We start from the raw sequence: 27,566 nt of genomic DNA on the forward strand, positions 1-27,566 counted from the left end.
GCTAGAAGAGGATATATGAACAAACCAAAATCTTATTTCATGACCAGCTTTTCAGATTTATTTAAACTAGGAAATTTTACTTGATTTTTTAAAATAAATTATGATTTAATTATAGAATTTTTGTCAGAAACAAAATAGTAAATACAGGAAACTCTCTTTTTACCGGCACCTAAATAACCGGAAATCTCTCTTAACTGGCAAAATTCAGGAGTAGGTTCAGGTAAGTTTTACTTCATATTAGTGGCCGTGTAACCGGGGTTCCTGGATCTGTGGCCATGTAACCGGGGTTCCTGCACCTGTGGCCGTGCATCAGGGACTTCTGGATCTGTGGCCGTGTACGGGGCTCTTGTACCTTAGTAAGTATACCTCTCTGTAATCCGGACTTTTTGATCAACCGGCATCACGCCGGTCCCATTGGTGCCGGATAAAAAAAGAGTTTCCTGTATATGCATTTATCTGTGTCAATGCCAAAATTAATTCCTGTAATTACATACACTTGCTGTTCAGATATCACAGCAAAAAAAAAAAAATCCTCTATTAGCAGCAAAACAAAAATAATTAAAAGGCTGGGAAGGATTCCCTACATAAATTCAGGTGCTGATTGATTAAGCTGTCCAGATAGTTCTCAAAATATTAAGAGTCCCAATTAAGAAAGATGACGTCAACCACCACACACCAAGAACAAAATCTGTTGATGTATCAACAAGAGCATCAGGTGTACACACCGCCCTAGAGTGGGACTTCTGCCCATTTTAAATTATAGAGTGCAGCTTCCAAAAAGTGTTAAAGTAAAATTAATATTGGCAAATATATTGATTTTTTTAGTCACAATGATCAGCAGCAAAAAGTTATTTTAAATTTAACATTTTTGATTCTGCTGTATTTTTAAAAATTGTGTTTAAATATCAAATGCTGATGAAATAACTGGGGGGAAACAGCTAGTAGAACTTACTGTGATTAATGAACTTATAGCAGAAGCGCACAAGAAAATTCTGAATCTGGGGTACAGCAGCAACTGACATTTTAACCTTGCACATCAATTCTATTCCAAAACACTGTCAAGCTCATTAACTCTCCTAGGTCAGTTTCCCCCAGTGATGTACCATTTAACCTAATGTCTATATAATTGAAAGTTTTGCATTTGGTTTGTACCAGACATGTCCGTAGGGTGTATAACAGTGCTTGATGAATATGTGGGGGCGGGGCAGGGGAGGTGCATGCTGATTTTAAGAGAATGTCAAATTTGAATGAGGAAACACTTAAGCACCATAACTGTCTCAAAAAATCCCTCAAAAAAAATCAGAGAACCTTTGGGTACCATTATTGATTTTTTATTTCCCCTTGTTTCACTTCTCTCCCTCCTCATCAATTTCAGGGACTCCTGATGTGCACATTTTTGGCCTACCCCATTTCTCCTACTGCCTTCACAGGACTCCCCTCTCATACCAGCCTCGCTCGGCCTTGCCTTTTTGTTGCTTTTCTGAATCTCCTGTTTTTAACTTTGACCTTCTTGCATTATATTTTTGGAGCCACCGCACAGGTGTGGCCTTCCTGCGCTATGTGCGCAAACAATTTTCTTCGCCCATAATAAACTACTGTTTCTCAGTTTTGTGTCTGTCATACGTTGTTGTAGAGCCCTCGCAGTCAATCAGATCATAGAAACAGAGACTACTCTTGCTTCAACCAATTAGAACGCACTGAACAATGCCCGCCCGCAGGTCAGTTAAGTGCTCAGCGTCACTAAGAGTTCCCATTGATACTTTGTACACCCGTGCTTCAAACCTACATAACCACCGGCTCAGTAAGGTGGCAGATGGAGTATAATGTAGGGAAATGTGAGGTTATTCACTTTGGTAGGAAGAATAGAAAAACAGAATATTTTTTAAATGGTGAGAAACTTTCAAATGTTGGGTGTTCAAAGAGATTTGGGTGTCCTCGTGCAAGAAACACAGAAAGCTAGCATGCAGGTACAGCAAGCAATAAGGAAGGCAAATGGCATGTTGGCCTTTATTGCAAGGGGGTTGGAGTATAAAAATAAGGAAGTCTTCCTACAATTGTAAAGGGCCTTGGTGAGACCACACCTGGAGTACTGTGCACAGTTTTGGTCTCCTTATCTAAGGAAGGATATACTTGCCTTGGAGGCGGTGCAACAAAGGTTCACTAGATTGATTCCTGGGATGGGAGGGCTGTCCTATGATGAAAGATTGTGTAGAATGGGCCTATACTCTCTGGAGTTTAGAAGGATGAGAGGTGATCTCATTGAAACATACAAGATTCTGAAGGGGATTGACAGGGTAGATGCTGAGAGGTTGTTTCCCCTGGCTGGAGTGTCTAGAACTAGGGGGCATAGTCTCCGGATAAGGGGTAGGGCATTTAAAACCGAGATGAGGAGGAATTTCTTCACTCAGAGGGTTGTGAATCTTTGGAATTCTCTGCCCCAGAGGGATGTGAATGCAGAGTCTTCAAGGCTGAGATAGTTAGATTTTTGGACTCTAGGGGAATCAAGGGATATGGAGATCGGGCAGGAAAGTGGAGTTGAGGTCGATGATCAGCCATGATCTTACTGAATGGCGGAGCAGGCTCAAGGGGCCGCATGGCTTACTCCTGTTCTTATTTCTTATGTTCTTAGTGGGTCTAATACCAGGAGAGATCTACCAGCCTATTCTAAAACAAGGGGGAATGAAAAATCCACCAAATGTGTTTATTTTTGTAGTTGCTTCATTATTCTAATGATGAAGGTGTATCCTTCAATCTGAATGATTTAAGTTTTGAATTTTTTTTTGCCAGAGTAATAATTATAAATGATGGGACAATATCAGGATTGAATAGTCGGTTATGAGCCTAAAATATAATACCACAAAAGATCACTTCTATTACAAGCTGAAATGGTAATGTTACAAGAGGAAAAGCTGATAAAATTAGGACTGCATCACAAACTGTGCTAAAATCGGTTTAAAAATTGAATATATTTAATTGTTAATTTTTTTTTTTTTTAAAGAATTGCCAATCTCAAAACTAGAAACACTTAAGAAATTATTTTAAGAAATGGTGCAGTAATACAAATTTAAATTTAAAACTAATAATCAAAAGAAAATAAATGTACCTGTATATCCATTTTTAGCAGCAGAATACAAGGCAGACGAACCTTCTTCATCAGGATGATTAATATCAATTCCATCTTCATTTAGCAGCATTGACAATAAAGTGACATTTCCCTGGGCAGCAGCTTGGTGAAGCAGAGTGGACCTGCCACCCAGGGGGACAGGACCACCAGGCATTAACGAAGGGATTAAGGTGGGAGACCTGCCTGTGAGTTAAAGTGAAACATTTATAGGGGGAAGGAACAAGTGAATAACATTTGTTTGCATGCACTAATACTGCGACATAGAGGTGCAAAAGAACAAGCATGTTACAATTCATGATCAAAGTCACACGGTGTTTGTATTTATTCAATATGAAGCCTTTTATTAGAAAAAATATAACCAACCTTTTATTAGAAAATAGGCTGGTTATATTTTACAACCCAATGGGATTATTATAATTAATGGATATTTTAATTGTATATTAATAATTTGAGTTTTAAACAGAAGCTATATTGGAATTGTGCACAATACAAAATACATTGTCCAAAACAATTTTTTAAAGACCTATTTTGGTGATCTTATTTCAATTGCTTCTATTGGGGAAGTAAATAGGTCGTAATAACTGAACGGTTAAGTTTAATTATTTTCACAGAAACATTTTGTTTCAAACCATAAATACTATATCATTTAAAAAGATGGTTTGTAATGTCTGTTTGGAGGGCCTAAAGTGGATTAAAATGTTATTGCTTTTAGTCAGATGATTAGCTTTTCACATTAAGATGAAAAAGTCACCATTAGAAAACATCTAATAAAATTGTACATACAGGAGCACTTAATCTGAAAATTATGTTAATACATTAGTAAATTAAAACATTAATAGAAAAATGAACACTAAAAATCAGGACACATTAAAAATTACAATATACAACACTAAGGTCTTGTACTGGATCTTCAATGCACCTCTATTGTATTTACAAATATTTCTTGGAGGTGCCCACATTAAAAAGGTTAATAAAGCGGACATTATTCTACCATTATCTGAGTATTCAGTTAGATAGGTGGCTTTTATTTTGCACCATTAATCTGTTGATTTAGAGATAAGCTTGTTAAGTGAGTGAAGCTTATTGCATAATGTACGGAAGGCTTTGTATATCCTTCCTTGAACAAAAGGCTGCAAAAAAAAAGAAACAAGATAAAAAGGAAAATGTTTTCGACTAACCCCATCACACATTCTTTAAATGGTCATATACAAAAATCAATGACAGATTGTTAATACAAATAAAGCAAAGTAGGTGAAGGCAGGCAGATTGCAACATTACAAGTGCAATTTATATTTGTAACCCTTTGTGTACCAGTTTTTTTTAATTAAACAGCATTTTAGAATTTCAATAAGATTCAGATACAGTATGTTCAGTATTTTAAGAGTTTTGATACTGACACACAATCCACCTTCTCCACGATTATCCCAGTATATTTCAATTTGTGCATACGAGGGAGAAAGGAAAGCATGTTCAGCAAGTGTAAAATAAATTCAGTATGCAAAGGGTTAATGCAAACAGCGAATGCACAAGGCTGATTGGTTAGCACACATGTATGACAGTGTTTCAAGTGCTCAGTAGCACAAAGGGGTAAAAGGTAACACAACTTTACAATCATCAGACTCTTTTAAAATGCAAGGAGATAAAAGTCACATGGACTTCAAATTTATCAGTTACTAAGGTGGAAGCTTCTTAAAGCACTGCATAACATGCACTGATCACAAGGTCCCAGGGATAGAAATACAATTGCTGGCATCAGCATCAGTGAGTGACAGAGCTGGTTAATTTCAGAACCAATAAGTCATTGTTTTTCTTTATCCTCAATGCCAATTAAGACTGGATACAATACAATGATAACTTGGACACTGATCAAGTATTTTGCAACAAGGCTAGTGGAACGGGGGAACAGAAACTTAAAAAAAAAAATTAAAGTGGAAAAAAATATTGATATAAAATTCCAAATCTACATCTGAAAACGTGATCATTTAAAAAAACAAAATTCTCCGGAGGTTTTGAATCTCCATTTTTCCACATCATTGGATCCCCTTCACCTATAGTACGTAAGTACATAACTCAACCCTGCAGATTCTTCCATTGGAGAGGGGAGGTCTCTGCTGCAGGTGGATCATTAGGAAGTCCACTGATGCACAGATGAACCAGTCTTCTTTAAGGGGCATAGTCTTCATGAAAAAGTGTTGTGAAAATGTTGTTCAGGAGCTAGAAGGTATCACACGAGAAGAAATTACGCTTATTGTTGAGATATATGCCATTGCACTAAGGGTTTTCAAAATATTTCTTCAGGAGGATGATACTCCTGTTAGGTGAAGACTTAGCCAGTTTATAGCCAAAATGAAACCTGTGACTATATAAGTAAATGCGGAAACGCATTAACATTCACTAGTGGTCTTTAATAAATAAAAACAAAAAGATATTATTTTGGGGTATAAACTGTTCACATGCAAGTTATTGTGTTTCAGAATTGTCCATCATTTTATTGTATTTATGTGAACACCTACAACTATCAATTCAAAAAAAAAATTCTTGATCTGACCAATATTTAATTTTAACTTGTGTTTCAATGGGGTTGATTTTTGCCTTGTTTTAGACTAAGGGTGAACAAAATCAATACAAGCATCTTGAAAGAAAGGCATTTTGAATTTATCCTCAGATTTGTTGTATTGGAAGGAAGAATTGACAGTATTTCAATCCCTTTACCTGATGATGTGATCAGTAGATTGTCTGTGTCACATGGTCTAGTGGATGAGCTTCTTTTGGTTGTACTAACAAGGTCAATGGAGGTGCTAGAGGCGATGGTGGTGATGATGAGGGTACATTCTGAACATGCTGTTTGGTTCAGCTCTGGGGATAAGGAAGGCCTAGCACCCACCTGAGATGCCGCCACGGCAGGGACAGCACAGCCAGTAGATGCTATATCCACCGCTGGCTTAGGTGGCAATTGTGGCAATGCTGTCTTTGGAAGAATCTCCTCATTAGTTCCCTTAATTCCTGGATGTGGACTGGAAGAGGATGAGGCCATGGTCCTACCTTCAATCCGAGTGTTAAACCCAACAGTTGGGGAACGACTTCCATCCATAAAAACTTTTAATGGTGGATGAGGGGAGGATGGAGTCTGTGACAGTCCGGGCTTTTTTGGAGGAATAGGCGGTGGATTTCCTCGGTCAACTCTTGCTCCCGTGGGAGATTTTAATCCGGCGGGGGAGACACTCAAAGAACTGGTAATTTTACCAACAACCTGTGGATAAGATGAGCCCTCACCTGTTGTTGGATGTGCCAATCCAGATTTTAAGTTACTAACAGTAAGATTTCGGTTTTCTGTGCCAAATGGAGATGCACTGTTCAAACAAGGTGGCTTAACTATGCTTGGTGGGCCAGTGAATCTTGAAAGAACCTGGCTGACAGTGTTCCGAGCCAGCTGTTTGGCAGGAGAATTATCCCGATTAGTGGGAGATAAATCTCGTGATGGGGACCCCGTTACAGCACTGCCTTGTTTTTCCTGATCCACAGTTTGGGCTTGAAATTTAAATCGAGCAGCTTGAATTCTTGGACTCAATCCTGGCTGCAAAGTCGTGCAAGTACTTGGCGAACTCAAACTCTGCATAGTTGATCCTGGTGAAGAGCATGGTGATGACGTTCCTGAAGAAGGAGGAGAGGGAACTACAGTATTGCTTAGCAAAAGGGATGTACCGCTCATCAAGTGTGGTAATGCCCCAGACAAAGGACCAGGACTGGTGCTGACTGAGGGTCCATTCTCCAAAATGGAAGGAACAACTTTGGTTTGTGGTATGGATATAATCTCTTCTGAATTAACTGTTGCTAGTAGTTTATCACCGATTGGTTTTACTAATGCGGTATTGCTAGACATGTTCAGTTTTGTGCCTCCCACTGACAGAGGATTTACGGTAGAAGGTTTAACAGGTACCGTTAAGGTTGTCTTCTTAGTGTTACTTTCACTGGCCATATCAATAAAAGTTTCGGTTTGGGAACCAACAGACAATAAACTTTGCTTACCTAATCCAATAGCCATGTCTTTATTTAAGTTACTGGTCAATGAAGTAGTTTCATTTTCTTTTGTACAATTAAGCTCAATCATTTTCTTGAAACTCCCAACTTCTAGTCTCAGATCTTTGGTACGGTTTTCCTCACGGTTAAGTTTGGCACGCAGCTGTTCCCTTTCAATGTCAAACTCCGAGAGTTGTTTTTCCATTTTGGCCTCCATCTGCAGGCTTTTCTTTTTCTCAGCCATCAATTCCTCCTCCAATTGACTGGTCTTCTTTTGCTCTTCATCAAGAGTTCTGGTGATGTCTGCTAGCGTCTGGCTTTCATCTACTACTTTGCCAGCAAGCTGTTTGCACTCTTTCACCAGCATCATTACAAGTTGTTTATTTTTGATTCGTTCTTCCTCAAACTGCATGGACAACTTTTTATTCTCTGCCTCAAGTTGTTTTAATTGGGATTTCTCAAACTCCACCTGCAAAGAGTTCATAAAAATCAATTAGCATCTAAGAAGCTTGTGCAGTATGAGATTTATATTAATAGGCTTTAAAGTTCATCTGTACAATTTACTGGCTCTCAGTGGTTTCATTAATCTATATTTTTATCTGTAGGTTTATAAGATTCATATTTAATGTATGAGGCATTTTTAAATCAGTGAACTTCAGATTCAACATCAAGCATGTTGGGTGGTTCAATGGAATGGGCCAAAGGCCCAAGACTCTGAATAGGTATTTGCATTAAGAATTGAATGCGTCATACTATGACAAGCAATTTACATTCCGCCCTGGATTTTACAGGGCCTCTGATGGTGTACGCACAGCGTATGTTGTCGTAAGTGCCCCACAAGCTCCGGGTTTCCACATGTGATGCGCATGCGCGAAAACCCGGAACTTGAAATCGGTCAAGCTTCTGCTCGACAGATCACGCACATCCGCTGGAAATTGACATTCACTGGTGTCGAGTTGGGCTGTTCCCAATTACTGCCCAGCGAATACCCACCAAACCCTTACACCTGGTAAAAGCAGGCATAAGGCTTTTTTTAAACCAGCATATGGGTTTAAATAAATGTTAAAATAAAGGTTTTAAATCATTTAAACATTCATTCACTTACATTTAAAATTAGGTTAGGTTATTTTTGTCTCATTTAAAAATGTTTACATTTATTTTTCAAAAACTTAAATTCTTATTTTAAATATTTAATTAAATTTAACCTGTGATGATTTATTTTTATTTCAGTGGTGTGAAATTTTATTTATTTGGTGATTTCTATTATGCTTAAGAGGTTTCCGTACGTAAATGGAATCTCCATAAGCATAATCGGAAGCCCCCTTTGTGATTGGTTGGCCTGGTTCACGTGATCCCAGGGATGCTTGCGAGCCGCATGCACCCCTGGGATGTGTGAGCCTTTATGCAGGCGTACGCCTGCAGGCCCAGGAGCGCAAGAGTCCGAAGCGCCATGCGGTTCGGAGGCATTTGCCTGCGGCAAGCCTCCAACCGCAATTTCCAGACCAATAAAAAAATGGTTTAAAAGGAAAACGCCCAGGTATGGTCTTTTTCACACTGCATTAATGTTTTTGGTTAACAAATTGTTGGCGTCACATTGCAGGTTCAAAATAATCAACAAGTTTGCTCATGTCCTGTACCTATGCTAATTATGATTTTAAAAGTTGGAGGACTTAGTAAAGGTGGGCAGATAAGCAAAGATCTAAAACACCAAGTCTCACAATCACTACCCTAAAATTTTAATTTTTAATATAAATATTGTACCACCTCATTTATTTTTCCATTGCAAATATTTAGATGTTTGCAGATTGTGCTTTTGAGTCTGCCTTGATTTAATACAGGTGACACACAGATAAAATCACATTACTTAGACGGATAAAACTGTGGTCTTAGACTTTGATTTTGTATATTTACAGGAAACTTTTGTTTAACCGGAGGTTAAATGTCCGGAAAGCTCTATCCACCGGCAAAATTCAGGAGTCGGTGCAGATAAGTTTTTTTTAACTTTTCGTCGCTTTTTTTCTCCAGTCAGGCTCTGCAACCGTCTAGCGGAAGCTGTTGCTTAGCTACAGAGACGCTTGCAAGCTGCGCCGACTGTTTTGAAGCACAGGGTTTGTTGCTTCAGACGGAGCTCAGAAACTCCGTATGTTTTAACATTGGCGCTGGTTTCTACGGCAGTTTTGATGGGACGGCACCAGCTCGGTCCCGTCAGTGCCGGACACCAGAAAGTTTCCTGTACATGCAATGTTTTGTAATAGATAATTTTATGCTTTCCCTCCCCCGGGTTCTTTTGCCTTGACCCACAGGCTTGATCTCCAAAACAATGTCCCTCAAATAATAAATTTAGGTCAGTAAAGTTTAATTGTATCTTTTTAATTGCAACTTACTGCAGCAGGAACCTGCAGGGAGTGCTCTGAACACTCACTTAATACCTTATCAGTAAGGAAAAACTATTAAGCACTTTCACCTGACAAACATGCACCAAAAAAATAAATAAAACACAGCCATGCCCAGAGAAATGGATTAAGAATAGTGGCAGCAACATTATATTCAATTAAACTTTTAAAAGCTGGCATATTGCTGCCAAAATTTTATATCAGAAATTAAGTATTAAGTCCAGGATTAGAACAATATAATTAGTTTGACATTTTGTGGAGATGTTTTTACCGAGTTAGTACTCTAATTTCAGTCGCATTCTGTTGCTCTGCAATATTCTACTTTACAAAAATAACAAAATGTTCTAACTTCGAGAGACTGGAACACTTGCGAAGCTAAATCAATTTATGGACATAAAACAACACGGCGCATCATCAGTTTGAGTGGAACATTAAAGAGGCAGACCCAACAACAGAAGCCACTGTGGGCAACCTATATTGTACTTCATTTAGAAGTGGCATATTAAGAGGGGCATAAAATACATGCACACATCTTAGGGGAACATAGAAGACAGATATTAACAGCATATTCCTTTTAATTAGAAGAGTTATTTTAAGTGCTTTATTCAACACAATTACTGAGAGACGTAATTACTACGGAATAGTTTCACAATTCTGCAAAAAAAAAAATGCAAAACATTCCAAGCCATAGCAAGGCTAATTTATAAACTTTGCTAGGAGGAGATTACTGGCAGAATCTTAACATAGCTTCTGAAACATTCAATAAAAGCATAAACCACACACATTCTTTTAAAATTTAGCCTGTAATACCACTTACGTAAAATTAATATTTATGAAATTGATAACGGACAGAAATTAATATTATTGAACTGAAAGGGGCTAGTCAATGAATCAGGGCACAGCACAGCAAAATCTCAAGGAGGTAAGTGACCAGTTAATATGTTTTTGGTAGTAGTGTTTGAGGGAGAAATGTTGGTCAGGACATTAGGAGAACTCCTGGCTTTTCTGTGAAATTGTGGCATGGGATCTTTAGTAGATTTCCTAGCAGTTGCCTCCAACAGAGGGTTGAAAGTGGACCAATTTCTTCTTCGGTGAACAGGGGATGGCATGTGGCTGGGACCAGTGGGTGAAGAACGGGCAAAGCGAGCAAATAAATTGGAAACAAATTCAGGTTGGAGAGCATAATCTAAAGATCTGTAATTCACTCAATGTGCCAATCAAATGATTTGCACAAAATATTTAACTATTAAATTTGTAGTATGTCTGGGCTTCATTTTAGTAAACAGAAATAATTCAGTTAACACATCCCTCCAGGCATTTTATCGGGGACTGCTCATATTCAAAGCCTGTATCTATCAAACTATCCCTCCTCATCCTTCTCGACTTATCTGCAGCCTTCAACACAGTTGACCACACCATCCTCCTCCAACCTCTCTGCTCCATCATCCAGCTGGGTGGAACTGCCCTTGCTTGGTATCATTCTTATCTATCAAATTGGAGCCAGAGAATCACCTGCAATGGCTTCTCTTCCCACTCCCGCACCGTCACCTCTGGAGTTGACCCAAGGGTCTATGCATGACCCCCTTCTATGTCTCATCTACATGCTACCCCTCGGCAATATCATCCGAAACCACAACAGATTCCACATGTACTCACTCAGCTCCATCTCACCACCATCTCTCTGAACCCCTCCATTGTCTCCGATTTGTCCGCCATCCAATATTGGATGAGCAGGAATTTTCTCCAACTAAATATTGGGAACACTGAAGCCGTTGTCTTTGGTCCCTGCCACAAACTCAGTTCCATGACCACTGTCTGAAGCGGAGCCAGATCGTTTGCAACCTTGGTGTGTTTGATCTCGAGATGAGCTTCTGACCACATATCCGCTCCATCACCAAGACTGCCTACTTCCACCCCCGCAACATCGCCCAACTCCGCTCCTGTCTTAGCTCATCTGCTGCTGAAACCCTCATCCATGCCTTTGTTACCTCCAGACTTGACTATTCCAATGCTCTCCCGGCCAGCCTCCCATCTTCCATCCTACATAAACTTGTGTTTGTCCAAAACTCTACTGCCTGTATCTTAACTCGCTCCAAGTCTCGTTCACCCATTACCCCTGTGCTTGCTGACCTTCAATGGCTCCTGGCCTGACAGTGCCTCAATTTTAAAATCCACATCCTCATTTTCAAATCCCTCCATGGCCTCGTCCCTCCCTATCTCTTACCTCCTCCAGCCCTATAAGCCTTTGAGATCTTTGCGCTCTTCCAATTCTGGCCTCTTGCGCATCTCAGACTTTAATCACGCCACCACTGGTGGCTGTGCTTTCAGCTGTTTTGACCCGAAGCTCTGGAATTCCTTCTCTAAACCTCTCTGCCTCTTTCTCCTCCTTTAAAATGCTCCTTAAAACCATACCTCTTTGACCAAGCCATTGGTCATCTGAAATAACAACAGAAAATGCTGGAAATACTCAGCAGGTCAGGCAGCATCCGTGGAGAGAGAAACAGAGTTAACGTTACAGGTCTGGGACCCTGGGTCATCTGTCCTGATATCTCCTTCTGTGGCTCGGTGTCAAAAATGTTTTTATTGATATCACTCGTTAAGTGCCATGGGACGTTTTGCTACGTTAAATGTGCTCTATAAATGTAAGTTGTTGTTGTATAATTGCTGGTTGCCATAAATCTGTATCCCCATTATGAATGCTGCTCACATTTGACACATTAAGCATATGGTATACAGATATCGTGAAAAAAATTCAGTTTCAGATGTCAAGTAGCTGATCAAGTTATGCTGAGTCTTCAGCTAAGAGCAACTTTATCTGGCACACACCACGATTGTAAATTATTACTGCAGCAATGGTATTCTTTCATTCAAATTTTCAAGAATGCTAAATGGCTTTTGCAACATTCTAATCAAAGCCTTAAATTATTCCAATCAGCCAACTCAAAAGTCAGTTGCTATAATTTCAAGCAAGTCTTATTTTCACACCTGCTGTAAAAGACGCTCACGCTCTTTCTCGAGCATGTATGTAACATCATCTCCCTGGGCTGCATCTTGGGCATGTTTATGCCTCTCCTCTTCAAGGTCCAAGATGACCTAACAAATGAAAAGTAATGACAAACTCTGTGAAACCCTTTTCTTGATTTTATAATAGGGCTCATCTTAATAAACCATGAATTCTGGTCTGATAATGAACAGCATGGCTGTGTTTTGTTCCAGCAATCTCCAAGAATAAACATGTCTCCAACCCAACTTCTTTCCTGAAGCATTCGAAGGTTGATATTTAAAAGCTTTGGTTTGTGCAGGACAGAGTAAATTGCTACATTACTCTTTCAATTGAGACATTTCAACAACCAACGATGATTTAATTTGCACGGGTAACTGGCTGGAAATGAAAACCATTTAGGTAAAGCCTACCACCTACCTTTCGATGTCGGATTTCAGCAGCAGCCAACTGTGCAGACATTCTCTCCTGCATCTTTTTGCAGTGGCCCACGACTATTTCCAATATGGATAGGGGACTGGTGCAGATGGGCTGCTTATCTTTGCTGCCATCTCCACCACCTGTTTCATAGTCTCTCTGCAGAGCCAGGAAAGGATCGCTGAGATTAAATCTCCCATACCGTTCCTGGATAAAAACATCCTTTCGGCGAGACTGAAATGACAACAAATTAAATAGCATTAGCAGGCAATCCAGAAACAATATTTTTAGATTTATTACAAATCATGCCTACTTGAGAACACAGTGATGAAGGAAATAGCACTGCCTTTAGGATTACCCACACTGATATATATGGGATATATCTCAACTTACTATTGATTTATATGTACTATATTTTCAATAGAAGCATTTTGCTTTAGTTATTTATGCTGAGTTAATTGTGTCTGTTACCTAATTGATACTGAATATCAGATAACCTTCCAGTACACTGATCACATAGAAACATAGAAGATAGGAGCAGGAGTAGGCCATTTGGCCCCTCGAGCCTGCTCTGTCATTTTATGAGATCATGGCTGATCATCCAAGTTCAGTACCCTGTCCCTGCCTTCTCCCCATATCCCTTGATCCCTTTAGCCCTAAGGAATATATCTAACTAATCACTTAGGTGGTATGGTGCTGATACCTTCTATATAGATCCTAATTACTTGGTTAATTTCCTTAGAGACAATAATAAAATGTGATTTAAAAAATCCAGCCAGTTTACATGCAAATGTCAGTAATTTTTTTGGCAAATCTGAATGATACCACGATTCTCTTTTCAGAAGGTCACTTGGACTTATCACACTATGGGCGAATCAAACTGGAATGATGCTTGGCACAGAATTCTTAATGGCTGGTATGTTCCCAGCCATGCTGTTAAATTCAGTTCTCACCAGTGTGTTCTTAAATAGTAATCCTCACATTTGTTTCTCATTCTTTAAAAAAAAATTGGGCTTCATGAATCCTATTAATGAAAATACTGTACCGGTTTTTCCTTCACAATTAACAGCCCACTAAAAAAACACCATAGGATTACACAGCTTTAAAATGTCCAATTTCCAAGAGATTTTGTAAATAAAGTCATTAGAATGACTTGGTTCTCATTTACAGAGGAATTTTAGGCCCATGGTCCTAAAACTACTTTAAAAAAAAAGTAAACATGACTCATTTCTGCAAAGATTCTGATCAGGTCATTTGGCATTAGAATACCTCCATTTATTCTTTTTAACAAAAAAGTAGACTTGGGCATAAATTGTTATACTCATCCATTTTTCCACATAAATTAGATTATGGAGGGGAATGTACCCTTTGATGTCATGTTGCTTACATGGATTTATACAGAGAAGGTGCAAAGTAGAGGAAATCTGAAATACAGGAAAAGTTCTGATATCTGGCACCGACGGGACCGAGCTGCTGCCGATCTATCAAATCTTCCGGATAGACCAGCGCTAATGTTGAAGGATACGGAGGTTTTCATCTCCGTATCTGACAACAAACACTGTTGCTTAGCAACAGCTTGTAAACACTCGGCCCGTACCTTGGAACCGTCTCTGAAGCTGTTGCTAAGCTACAGAGACGCTTTCCAGAGCCTGACTGTTAAAAAAATGCTAGGAGAAGAAAAAAAACCTAACCAAAACGGCTGCTGATTTCTGCCGTTAGATCGAGGTTTCCGGGCATACAACCTCCGGATAAACCAAAGTTTCCTGTAACTGGATTCTTTCATGAGCACAATATTAAACTCATTAGTGACAAATGCTGAAGTAGTGAAATGTTATTCTCTCCCCCCCGCCCCCCCATCCCCACGGATTCTGTCCTGTAAGTGCAGCTATGCTAAGATTATTCTATTTTTTAAAAATCACTATACTCTATTGCCTGGATTTTGCAGTCAGCGGCGAAGGGGCAGGGCTCGCCGCTGACCTCGAAGAAAGCTGCTCACAAAGATTTAGTGAGCGCTGTGGCGTCGATTTCCCCTATTATGATGTCAATTTCATTCCGGCACCATCTATAGGGGATCTCTGGTTCCCAGGAACAGTGATGTTATTAAGCAGGCTGAGCAGCCAATCAGATTGAAGAATTCTCAGAGACAGTAAACCAGGAAGTAAAAAGCACTGATTATCATTCACTATTTAATCATTTTACAGAGAGCGAAATAAAGCTTGGGACATACACATGGAATTAAGATAGAAGCTGAAATAGCATTTAAAAAAAAAATTTTAATTTAAAAATCTATGGAATTTATCATCATGGAATGAAGGGAATAACACTCCATCTTCTAAACTTAGTTTTTCGGGGCTAGAGAGGTTGTTCAGCAGTAATTACGACTTAGTACGCCGTTAAAACCTCAGTTACACATCATTCAACAAGGCTTAACATTTTCATTGGTTTTTACAGCAAATATAGGGCATAAAAAGTTGAAGTTCACGTCAAATCATGATACTGTGCTGACTGCATCACCGAAGAGAGCAGCAGCACACCCTGTGGAGAAGCTGACAGCAACTTCCAGATTTCCATGTTTAACTGCGCATGTGCAGACGCCAGAAGTAGAGTAATGACGGTGAACACTGACAGTTTCGCCGTCATTACAACTGCAAATTCCGTATCAAGATCTTCACTCAAGCTTTACTCAGTAAATCAATGAGATTGATTCTAACTGTAAATGTGGGACTGACGGAGTAGCAAAGGGTTAATAAGCCTAGACTGCTGTGAGGACTATAATCAGATTTGACACTTTCATTTTTTTAAATAAAAGAAACAAATTGTGTTTCAGACATTAGCTAGAATATGCAATAATAATCTGTAAATAAGTAATTTCATGTATGTGAGTAGAGGAAGAATAACCCATATCAATTTCATTTTGCTTGGCTCTTACTTGCCTGTAACTGTTGTTTAATATTACACGATCTGAGAGTTCTCAAATTTCCAACGCCTACATCCGGTGACTTTTTAGCCATGCAGATCAAAGTTGTTTTAAAACAAAACACAAACATAAAAAAATAAAAATCCCAGAACATGATAATTAAGTTGTGTGAGGAGAGTCAGGTCCAGCTTTATTGACCTCACATCCCCTCTCTGGCCCCAGTAACCATTAAGACTCTTCCCAAGTTCTTACAAGAGTGACTACTTGAGCAGGGCACTGGAGCACCCATGGACCCTTACCTCAAGACTTGGGGGTGGTGGGGGGGGTGGGGGGAGACAACAGAGGGAAGAAACACTTGGAGAAAAATTAAAACATTATAGGATGCTCCAATGTAGATGTTGCTATCCAAATGTGATCGTCAATGCTTATTAATGGAAAAAGCAATTTTAATAAACGAGAACTGCAGTTCGGGGGGACCCCCACGAGTTTGGAGTATGCAAGTCCCTGTAGGTGAAATGTTACATTCTTCCTGACAACAGCAGTAAAAGAGGGGCATTGTATTGCAGTCTAATCATCAATAACCATTCCTTTAGAAATATTTTTCACTGTGGATAAAATTCTCAATGTCTACGAACATCTCTTTTTTTTTATATATAAACGGGGTTATCACACTGCCTGCCAGGGGTATGCTGTGGGGCGATATGGACAGCTGGCATTTTCATGGTTGCTAAGTGAATTCTAGATCTGTAATCTCTGACATTGTGCAGGCTTCCCTCCTGACATCATTAAGAAACAAAGAAGCCAGTCAACCAGCTCAGTCCAGATGTTTTAACACAGCTTTCATGAACTGTAGAAGCCAAGAAACCAACAGACGTTAACAGCTTTCAAATCTATCTGGAAGCAATTTTTCAATATTAATGTACATCTATTACCACATAATATAGACAACATGTCAATATGTATATAGTGGTGCACACAGTAATACTTTGGTTCAGCTAAAGCACCTCAAATATAATTTTTATAAAAACGATGAAGCTAAATGTGTGGCTCAGGAAAACATGTTTGCTTTCAATTTAAGACTGAGTTTTTTAAAAATAAAATCTAACAAACTTACACTTGTAGTGTGACTGAATTTTATAAACAATTTGCTCAATGATGTGGATAAGAGTAGATAACAGAAAAGATGCAGTTAGCTACTCAAGTATATAATCTCTTGAATTAAGGTACAAATTAGCACTAAGTGCATCTCCCAATCTAAGAGAGAAAAAACACTGCTAAAAGACATTGCTTGTCTACCAAGCACAAATTAAGATTCTTAGTTATTACCAGGATTATGATGTTTAATTATTAAAAGAGCTATTTCCACTCCCTTGGTGAGTTAGCAAGTCTCTGAACCAGACAGACTATGAGGCATCAGGTTCCTGCCTCTGCTGAATTAGCGAATTTCAGTTTGAGGAGGTGGTGGGTACTACAATAGGGCCCAGGTTAGGTAGGGGGAAATCGGTCAGCATTTTCACTGTTCATTCCTATCCAATGACCCCTGCTGGAAGTGTACATATATGGATATCAGATGTGATACCTGCCACCCTGCTGTTAAATAGTCTGGTGACACTCACTACCAAGGCTCCACCATAGGCAAGGCGCACAGGATACTAGGCACCTGTAGGAGTTAACATGCTAGACAGATGGCAGGGAAAGAGAAAACTGGCAAAAACACATCTACCAATGACTGCTTCACTGTTCAATTGTCCTTTTGATAACAACTCTTCAGAGATTATGCAAAGACTTTACAATGCACTGGTGAGATCACGTTTGAAGTAATATCATCCTATAACAAACATAAACATGCACTAAAGAACAGATGAATTATTCTATTATACATTGTTATGTTGCACCCAATTGATGGATAGGCTTATTGAACAAGTAATAGGTGATAAATATAAAATTACATAAATACCCAATTAATAAATTAATGATTCTAATATTGTAAAATACAAACCTTCCATGACAGAACAGAGAGTGTGGAGCAGCAGCAGGCCAAGGACTAGATGGCAGGGCAGAGACTGGGAGAGTTGATGAGTCTAAGAGAACAAGGTGGCCTGGAGAGAATGTGTCTGGGGGTCCACGACTCCCTGAGTGAGGTGGGCAAGTGAAACAAAGCGGTTAAGGGGTTGTGAACACTTAGTTTGTATGTTATTTTCTTTGCATGGGTGTCAAAACCAGCCGATGATAAAAGGAAACCCCGAGGTCCCTGTATGTTTAAGCTTTTGTGTGTGTTACTCAAGTTGGGTCTCAGCTTCTCAGGAAGTATTGGGAGGCCGTGTACCCAAGGTTAGGGATGTTCATAAGGATTGTGGAGATGTGCCAGGTGATACGAGGATAGTTGAAACAATGGAGGCAGAATGGGGAAGCTTATGGATAAGTTTGATTTTATTTTGGAATTGTTTAGTTTTTACATACAGCAGGAGATGAACTGTCATAGCAGTTGTATGTCAAAATATTTTATTGGTAGGATGGGATTTGTTCTGGACTGAACCAGTCAGAAATCATGCTATAGGGATAGTTGTGGGACCTGATTAGTTGAGGGATAGTGGTCTTCTGTCTGGCTGGTTAAATGGGCTCTACAATATTACATTCACACAGAAACAAGTACACAAACAAAAAACCTTTGTTATAAACAGAAAACAAAGTAAATGAAAGTTTATACACAGGAAATTAAAATTAAAATAGGATCTATGTTATAATCACTGTACTACAAAGCATTTCATTATCTGTAAACCCCCAAGGCATTTGAGAGACGTGTAATGTGGTGATTATTCCTTGATTAGTAAAAGTATTGTGATTCGTTGTTTGTTAAATGCCTTCGGATATGTGTTGTAATCTCATTGGTAGTTGATGATCACATGATGTGTTGTGGCTACCTTAAATTCAGTCCTTTTCTAGCTTTAGTTGGGACTGGATGTAGAAAGATATGCTGCCGATTTTAAAGTTAATAAATTGAAATAAAGAATAGATTTGCCTTCCAAAGTTAGGCTTTATTAACTTTAAAATCGGCAGCATATCTTTCTACATCCAGTCCCATAATACGCTTATTAATCTTCACAATGCCTTATGTCATCCTGGGGTTACGAGGATGATACACTTTGTACGCAGTAAGAACTTGCCCTTTTCAGTTGAAGACGTCAAGCGGATGACTTCATCATGTTCTATCTGTGCTCGGTGTAAACCGAATTTCTTTAAGCCTCAACGAGCTCATCTTATAAAGGCTACTTCTCCTTTTGAACGTTTGAGTGTTGATTTTAAGGGACCTCTTCCTTCAACTACTCAAAACCGATATATATTTACTGTTGTGGATGAGTTTTCAAGGTTCCCTTTTGCTTTTCCTTGTGCAGATGTATCAGCTGCTACAGTTATTAAATGTTTGACTCAACTTTTTGTCATCTTTGGGATGCCTGCGTATATCCATTCGGATCAGGGAAGTTCTTTTATGTCTTCCCAGTTGAAGGAATACCTTCAGAGTCGGGGAATTTCTACTAGTCGAACTACCCCGTATAATCCCCAAGGTAATGGACAGTGCGAACGATACAATGGGGTGATCTGGAAGGCAGTTATGTTGGCGTTGACATCCCGGAACCTTAAGAATACACAGTGGGAAATGGTACTGCCTGATGCCCTGCATTCCATTAGATCATTGCTTTCAACGGCTACTAATGTGACCCCCCATGAAAGGCTCTTTAACTATCCGCGGAGATCTACTACGGGATATTCGGTACCTTCATGGCTTACTATGCAGGGACCTGTGTTGCTTCGACGCCATGTTAGATTGTCAAAATATGACCCCTTGGTGGAGGAGGTGGAGCTGTTGGAGGCAAATTCCCAATATGCTCATATTCGATTCCAAGATGGGAAAGAAAGTACTGTTTCAATTAAAGACTTGGCTCCTTGTGGGGGCCAGCCCTCTTCTGAGGATAATAATAATGGTCATGATTCGGATAATGTGGATGCTGTTACAGATACTACGAATATTTCCAATCCGATTGCAGATAATCATACTTCTATTAGTCAGCCTTTGATAGATGTTTATGACCGTCCCAGTGCATCTTCTGATGGGATTTCTAATCCGGAAACCGTTGAGAATCGGGATATGGATAGCCTTCCTGTTGAAGATACTTCTGTGCCTTCTGGCGTGGGAGGGCAAGGAATTTCACCAAGGTTAAGAAGGTCGACACGAACAAGATATCCGGTCGACCGATTGAAAATGGACTTTTAAATTGATAGTAATGTTTTAAAAATTGTTGAAATATTATAGTATATTGTTTTAGTTGAGAGATACTTAATACTTATGCGTAATATTATTATTTGTTGTTGTTCATTTAGTATTGTGTTATGTAAATAGTTTTATTCTCGTGCATAGTTTAGTTGTAAATAATTAATTGTAAATTGTAAAAGTTATTAGGTTAGCGTATATTTTAAAGGAGGGGTGAATGTGGTGATTATTCCTTGATTAGTAAAAGTATTGTGATTCGTTGTTTGTTAAATGCCTTCGGATATGTGTTGTAATCTCATTGGTAGTTGATGATCACATGATGTGTTGTGGCTACCTTAAATTCAGTCCTTTTCTAGCTTTAGTTGGGACTGGATGTAGAAAGATATGCTGCCGATTTTAAAGTTAATAAAGCCTAACTTTGGAAGGCAAATCTATTCTTTATTTCATGTTGCAAGCATTTTCTTTTAACGTCAATATAACCTTAGAAACAAATTTTAATATTCATAAGGTTTTAAATAGATAGCGGGCCAGAAATTCGGGTCCCCACAGGTGAGCATGCGCTGTAGGGCCAATGAAAGTGCTGGTTTCGTGCATGCACTGCGCATGCGCGGGAAACCGGAACTTCCGTTCCCTTAAAGGAAGGGATTCACAGGACGAACGCGTGCGCCGGAGAGGCAGTGCGTACGCCTGGAACTTCCGATTTTTTTTTTTTTTTTTTAAATACAGGTTTCGCCAGGAGGGTAAGTCTCCAGCAGCTACGCTTTTAAAAAGCAGTCGCAAGGCCTGCTTTTAACAAGGTAAGTGGTGAATTAAGTAAAATTAAAACATTTTTTCCACAGGTTTATTATTTTTAAATACTTTAAAGAAAAGGTAAGTTTATTTTTAGCCCTGTTAAAAACTGTAATTAATTTTTTCAAAAATTTAGTTATTGTTTAATAGTTATTTTATGCAATTTATAGTTATTTTAAAAATGTGATTTTTAAAAAATTTATTTGAAGATTTAGTTATGTTTTGGGGCCGAATTCTATTCATAGATTTGACAGGAAGACCTGCTACCATTGGCTCTTCATGACCCACATGATCCCAGGGGACGCTTCGAACTAACTGCGCCCCTGGGATACGCAAGCACTGCGCGCCGGCAGCTGGAGCAGGCCCAGGATCGGAATCCCACGCGGGCCCACAGCACAACGGCCGGCGCGCTAGGCAAGTGCAGGTCGGGGGCTTGCACCTGTGGGAAGCCTCCGACCCGAATTTCTGACCCAGTATTATTCCATTTACAGTTCAGTAAAGAAAGCAAGACAGTCAAGAGAAACAGATTTACAGCCTCCAGTATCAAGATGAAGGTAATGCAGTAGAAAGCCAAAGATTCCATGGTATATTTAATCCTGCTGTCATCCATAATGTTAATAAAACTAATTTTCATATTTGAGACATAAAGTGACAAAAATATATCATTTAAAGCCAAAATATCCCAATTCCTCAATTTTTCCCCAGCACCCTACCTTTGTAAAAATCATATTCTGTCCGATGCGGTCTCCTCTACATTGGGGAGGACAAACGCAGATTGGGTGACCGCTTTGCGGAACACCTCCGTTAAGTCCGTATGTGTGACCCCGAGCTTCCGGTCGCCTGTCGCTTTAATTCTCCGCTCCACTCCCACTCTGATCTCGGCCTCTTACACTGTTCCAATGAAGCTCAGTGTAAGCGCGAGGAACAGCACCTCATCTTTCGATTAGGCACTTCACAGCCTTCTGGACACAACACGGAGTTCAACAATTTCAGCCTATAACCTCTGCCCCCATTTTTCAGGCGGCTGTTAATGATTCTGCCATCCCCATTTGCAACATTTAATCTCTCCTGCCTCCTACCCTAGCACAGACTGTTCCTTCAATTCCTTCCTCCCCTTCCCGCCACCCTCCCCCCCCCTTCCCTGTCTCTGCACCTGCTTAAAATCTGCTACATCTCTAGCCTTCTCCAGTTCTGACGAAGGGTCCCAGACCTGAAACGTTAACTCTGTTCCTCTCTCCACGGATGCTGCCTGGCCTGCTGAGTGTTTCCAGCATTTTCTGTTATTATTTCAGATTTCCAGCATCCACAGTATTTTGCTATTGTACCAATATTTTTACCAATCTAGGTTGACACTCCAGTGCAGTACTGAGGGAGTGCTGCACTGTCGGAGGTGCCGTCTTTTGGACGTAAAAATCCTATGGCACTATTTCGAAGAGGAGCAGGGGAATTATCCCCGGTGCCCTGGTCAATATTTATCCCTCAATCAACATCACAAAAAAAGATTTTTGGATCATTATCACATTGCTGTTTGGGGGAGCTTGCTGTGCGCAAATTGGCTGCCGTGTTTCCTACATTACAACAATGACTAGACTTCAAAAAGTACTTCCTTGGCTGTAAAGCACTTTGGGACATCTTTTTACAATTGTATTTTTCAGTCCAGTTGAAAGATTGCAGTGTGGCCCATATACACTTAAATCTGCACCGTCTTGTCTTCAACAGCATCCACAAATGGATAGTCAGTTACAGTAAATTAGATTAGGTTTAGACAGCTAAAAACACACACACTTTCCCAACTACAATGCCAATGAAATGCAGCATGTTTGGACATACTCCACTAGATAATTAATGGGGCTTCACTTGATTGTATGGGAGCATTCACATTTAGACACTTAGCAGATCAATACCATAGGCAATTTGGGCACATAAATTTCACCTTACAAAGCCATATTTTACTGCCCGTCCATCATTCAGAGACTTTCCTACCAGGCACTGTCCTCAATATGTTTAATCATCATTAATAAACTACTAGTAGGTTCAGTGACTTTTTAATGCTCTTATTCTGTCTCTCTGCTGTGGTTGATGTACTAAGGCTGTGTTGCTTCACTTTTTACTTTGCTAGAATCTGCAAAATAAAAAAAATGGGTAAAAAGAGGGTATTAAAGAAAAGCAGTTACCAAATCCTTCACAGAATGATCCAAAAAAATTTGTACTATTAATAGTAACTATGCTTATTTCCTTCAGAATTAAGTACGTCCGAAAGCAGAATGTGCAATGTGGGCGTTGGGAATGTCACGACGAGAGGTGAAAGATGCCAGATTTTTGACTAACTACTTTAAATTCAGTTCAGCCAAGTATTTCAAAATTGGAGTAAAAGTTTACCCATAAGTCATAACTTCTGTTAGAGCTACTTGTCTTGCTGTTTATATGGCAACTTCTCATATTCAGTAACTAAATCTGAAGGAGGTCAGGAACTTCTCTACAGTATGGGAACATTGGAGGCGCAGGAGTTATCAAAATGCCCTCCTCCCACTGTGCCACATCTTTTGGCAAGCTTAATATTAACATAGACAAATACCTCAGAGATTGCCTACCAACCTCTTGGTCAAGGAATGACAAAAGAAGACCTCAAGGAGATAGGCAAAGCAAGAGAAACTATTGTCACACAGTTATAAATATATTTTCTTAAAACTCAGTTTTTCAACTGGGATCGCATTCCTGCCATCCGAGTGAAAAGGTCCAGGCACTTGCTTTATTTTTAGTGTCCCCTTGAATTTATCCCATTTGGGAAGCAGCACTTTGCTACTTAACCGGGTACGGTAGTGTTGCGGTTATGGTACTGGAGTGTCAACCTTGAGGTCAAACACCAAGTTGTGAAACTGAATTCAATAAATCCAGCAATCTGTGGTTGGCACCTGAAAGAATGTGACCAAAAAAGCTGCCGATGGTAGTTTAAAAACCCAACTGGTTCACTAATGTCCTTCAGTGAAGGACCTATCTAACCTACATACAACTTCAATCCCACACTCAATACCCTTTGATGTAGCAAACCATTCATTCAGTTACAAGGCAGCCCACCACACCTTATCAGGGAAACAAGGGTGGCCAATAAATACAGCCCTGTCAACATCGCTATCATACCAAGAACAAATTTTTGAAAAGTCTAAACTGTTACTGTAACAGATTGGTAACATGCAGGATAGTACAGGAAGAGGCACCCTACCATGTTTTTTATAAAAATGTTGTGAAATATTTCCAAAGTGTTCAATTAAAACTTTTTCACAAGATCATAACTCTCGAAAATACATTATTATACAGATGGCAGCTGATTTAGATTTCCATCACCTTCGGTGTTAAATTGACTGCTGAGTAAACACAGCAAAGAATGTTCCTAATTCAGCATTCAGAGAGGCTGGTATGTGAAATTGGGAAAAATGTCTCACCGATGCAGTTGGAGGTTGGGCTGAGGAGCTTTGTTGGGGCCGAGTGGAAGGAGCTTTACCTGACTTGGGAGTGCCTGTTGCTGACATTGGATGTCTGAAATAGAAGAGTGCCATTCCCCAGCACTAACACCCCTCATCTTGATAAGCATAGGAGATGGTTGAGAGTTGGTAATGACAGAGAGCGTGAAGAAGTATTTAGCCTTTCCCTCTCTCCCCTAACGTCGCCCACAACATATTTTCTTGCGGAATCCTTTTTACAAGTTCTTTGTTCTCTTCTTTCAGTTTCTGCTATTTGAATAGTTTGAATGGTCACAAGGCTAAGAAAGTCACCCTAGAACATTATAGCGGATTGAGGCAATACCTCACAAACAGCTAGTTATGTTTGAAAGTAAGGGGTTTGAAGGATATTGCAAAAAGGCTCAGATTAATCAAAATGGGCAGACTGTTGAGCCATAACGCTTTATCTGTTCCTAAAATTGCTTGTGTAAAAATCTTGGTGTGGAGAATGGCCAACATCACTAATGGTAGGCCTTGAAGGTAATCTGCCTTTCTTGTTGAATTGCTTTTCAACAAAAGAACAATTTTTTTTTAATTCATTGATGGGATGTGGGCGTCGCTGGCTAGGCCTGCATTTAGTGCCCATCCCTAATTGCCCTCGAGAAGATGGTGGTGAGCCGCCTTCTTGAACCGCTGCAGTCCATATGGTGTAGGTACACCCACAATGCTGTCAACTTTCAGGATTTTTTGACCAATTTTCTGCAGAAACGATTTGGAAAAAGATTTATTTTAAATGTTTGTTTAAAGCACAGTGGATTCATACAAGTTAAAAAGCACAGATGATAGGTGGTTAAAATGCTAATGAGTTAAGTTTTGATGTTTCACCAAAGACTGTAAATAATAAGCAATTCAGTAATCGACAATTAATAAACACTCATTCTGCTGGAAAAGCTCTAATCACTTTTAGCCATGAACAGGGGAGATTAAAAAAACAGAAACAAAGGCACAGGTAGTCAGTCGATTTAAAATAAAACAAAGCTGCGAGGGCAGTCAGTCAGCAAAAGCAGTGAGGAAGTCAGAATGCAGTTAGAAATTATTTTGTTTGAGTCAAGCAAGACAACCTAGTGATGTGAGGAAGCATGGTATGCTCATTACTTGGTATTATTACATGTAGTAAGGTTGTACTGTTTGAACAGTCTGATCATGACTATTGCTCTGTATGTTTACATGCTGTGAAATAAAGCAACTTAATATTTGGTCTCATCTTAGCAAGTATTTTCTTGGTCTGCCTTCAAAAAGGTCAAAGAACATGCATGGAAAAGCCCCACTCAAGGAATTGAGCACATATCGAGATTTACACTTCAGTGCAGCACTGACGGAGTCTTGCATTGTCAAATGAGACAATAACCGAGGCCCCGTCTGCCTCTCGGGTAGATGCAGAAGATTCAATGGGCTAGACATTGGCCTGCTTAGTGCTTCCCGTTATTACCTCCGGGAGGGACAACGGGGCGCCAACGATTTACCACCTGGGCATGGCGAGATGAACAACTGCCACTAACTTGGGTACGGTGAGATGAACAATTCCCACTAACTTGGGCGCAGTGAGTTAAACAACTCCCACTAACCTGGGCACGGTGAGATAAACAACTCCCACTAACCTGGGCACGGTGAGATGAACAACTCCCACTAACCTGGGCACAGTAAGATGAACAACTCCCACTAACCTGGGCACGGTGAGATAAACAACTCCCACTAATCTGGGCACAGTAAGATGAACAACTCCCACAGAAGCTCAAAAACTTAACACTGACCTTGAAAGGCAACGACGCCAGTAGATACGATGACTCGTATGCAGGGCCTTTTCCATCTCCAGAAACCAAGATCAAACAAACTGCCTCAAGCCCTTGTCCTGCATTGCTCTCAGCATAAATAGTCATGCCAAGAATCTTAGGTGTATCAATGCATTCCTTCCACAAGAACCATGCAATCAAAAGTACAATAGCTTCATAAAATATACACAAACATACTTTTTTGTGAATTCAAAAAAATTGTCATACTCTAAATATTTTATAGAAGTCCAAATACAATGGTCTGTGTATCCCAAGCATCCACATTTGTTAAGGCAGCTGTCTCCCATTCTGCCAGCGCATTTCACACCTAATCTAGAGCCGTCTTTTGTCTCCACTAGTCCTATCACCATCGCGTCTCGTTTTGAATACCTCTTAATGTCTCTTCACTTCTCTTTTGTTCTCTCCCAGCCTGGCCTTTTAATCTATTTCATTTCCCAGTCTTGACAATGGGTTTGCCCTGAAACATTGACTCTATTTTCTCTCCACGGATGTTGCCTGGCCTGCTGAGTTTTTCCAGCATTTTCTGTTGTTATTCCACATTTGTTAACATTGACGACACATTTGCAATACTTAGAAACAGAGACCTTATAAACTTCTCTGCCATTAGCATTTCTACCTTTTTAATCACAAGTCTCTGCCTTTTCTCCATTGCCCTAAATACCCTCACTTCCTAAGTAAGTATATCCCTCCTTATTAAACTGCTCAATTGACTTTACACCTATGGTCTTCTGGGATAATACGATCCACATTCTCACAATCCTTTATGTGAATAAGCTGTTCTTGGCAACATTTTTAACCATCTTAGCTCTAAGTCTATTATGTCCCTTGTTCTGGATTCTTCTGCTGAAGACAAGAGTTGTCTTGCATCCATCCATTTAAATCCTTCATTATATTAAATACCTGAATCAGATCACACCTTAATCTCCTTATTTCCAGGGAATATGACCCAAATTTAGCAAGTATCTCATTATAACTCAAGTCTCTTAATCACATAGATTATTCTGGTAAATCATTCCTTTCTTCAAGGCCTGTGTAATCCTTCCCATCATGAAGTGCCCAAAAACAGAGTTCTGACGAACACTAACTACAGCCGTTTTTATATACCTCTAGTGATGAAGCCAAGCACTCCATTAGCCTTTTTAAACCTGTGAGATAGCTTTACTGACTTATGTTAGCTGGACTTTTAAATCGTTAACCCCCACAATGCTTCCCCATTTAGATTGCAAGACTGGCAGATGGGAGCGCATCCAAATTATGCTACATCACTTAATCTAGCCGTGTCCTTTTGCACTTTTCTGCTCTTCTTCACAATTCATTATACCTCCCAGCCTAGTATCACCCGAGAGATTGGAAA

The 27,566-nt window shown here is 39.6% G+C and overlaps 1 protein-coding gene across 3 annotated transcripts in view; it reads right to left on the reverse strand.

Annotated features, from left to right (window-relative positions):
- Nucleotides 1-27,566, reverse strand: part of cttnbp2 (cortactin binding protein 2) — a 158,985-nt gene that overhangs the window by 79,170 nt on the left and 52,249 nt on the right. Inside the window, exons 3-6 of one of the 3 annotated variants that reach the window (XM_086009191.1) lie at nucleotides 12,956-13,186; nucleotides 12,520-12,627; nucleotides 6,398-7,610; nucleotides 3,104-3,307 (exon numbers count right to left, since the gene is read on the reverse strand). In XM_086009191.1, coding sequence (XP_085865317.1) covers nucleotides 3,104-3,307; nucleotides 6,398-7,610; nucleotides 12,520-12,627; nucleotides 12,956-13,186 — 1,756 coding nt within the window. Of the gene's footprint in view, nucleotides 1-3,103; nucleotides 3,308-5,836; nucleotides 7,611-12,519; nucleotides 12,628-12,955; nucleotides 13,187-27,566 lie in introns of all 3 variants that reach the window. The other 2 variants (XM_086009188.1, XM_086009190.1) reach the window with 2 other exon arrangements.

Source organism: Somniosus microcephalus, chromosome 16 (genome assembly GCF_052327205.1).
Source record: "Somniosus microcephalus isolate GS21.2 chromosome 16, FLI_Smic_1.0, whole genome shotgun sequence".
Classification (NCBI taxonomy): Eukaryota; Metazoa; Chordata; class Chondrichthyes; order Squaliformes; family Somniosidae; genus Somniosus; species Somniosus microcephalus.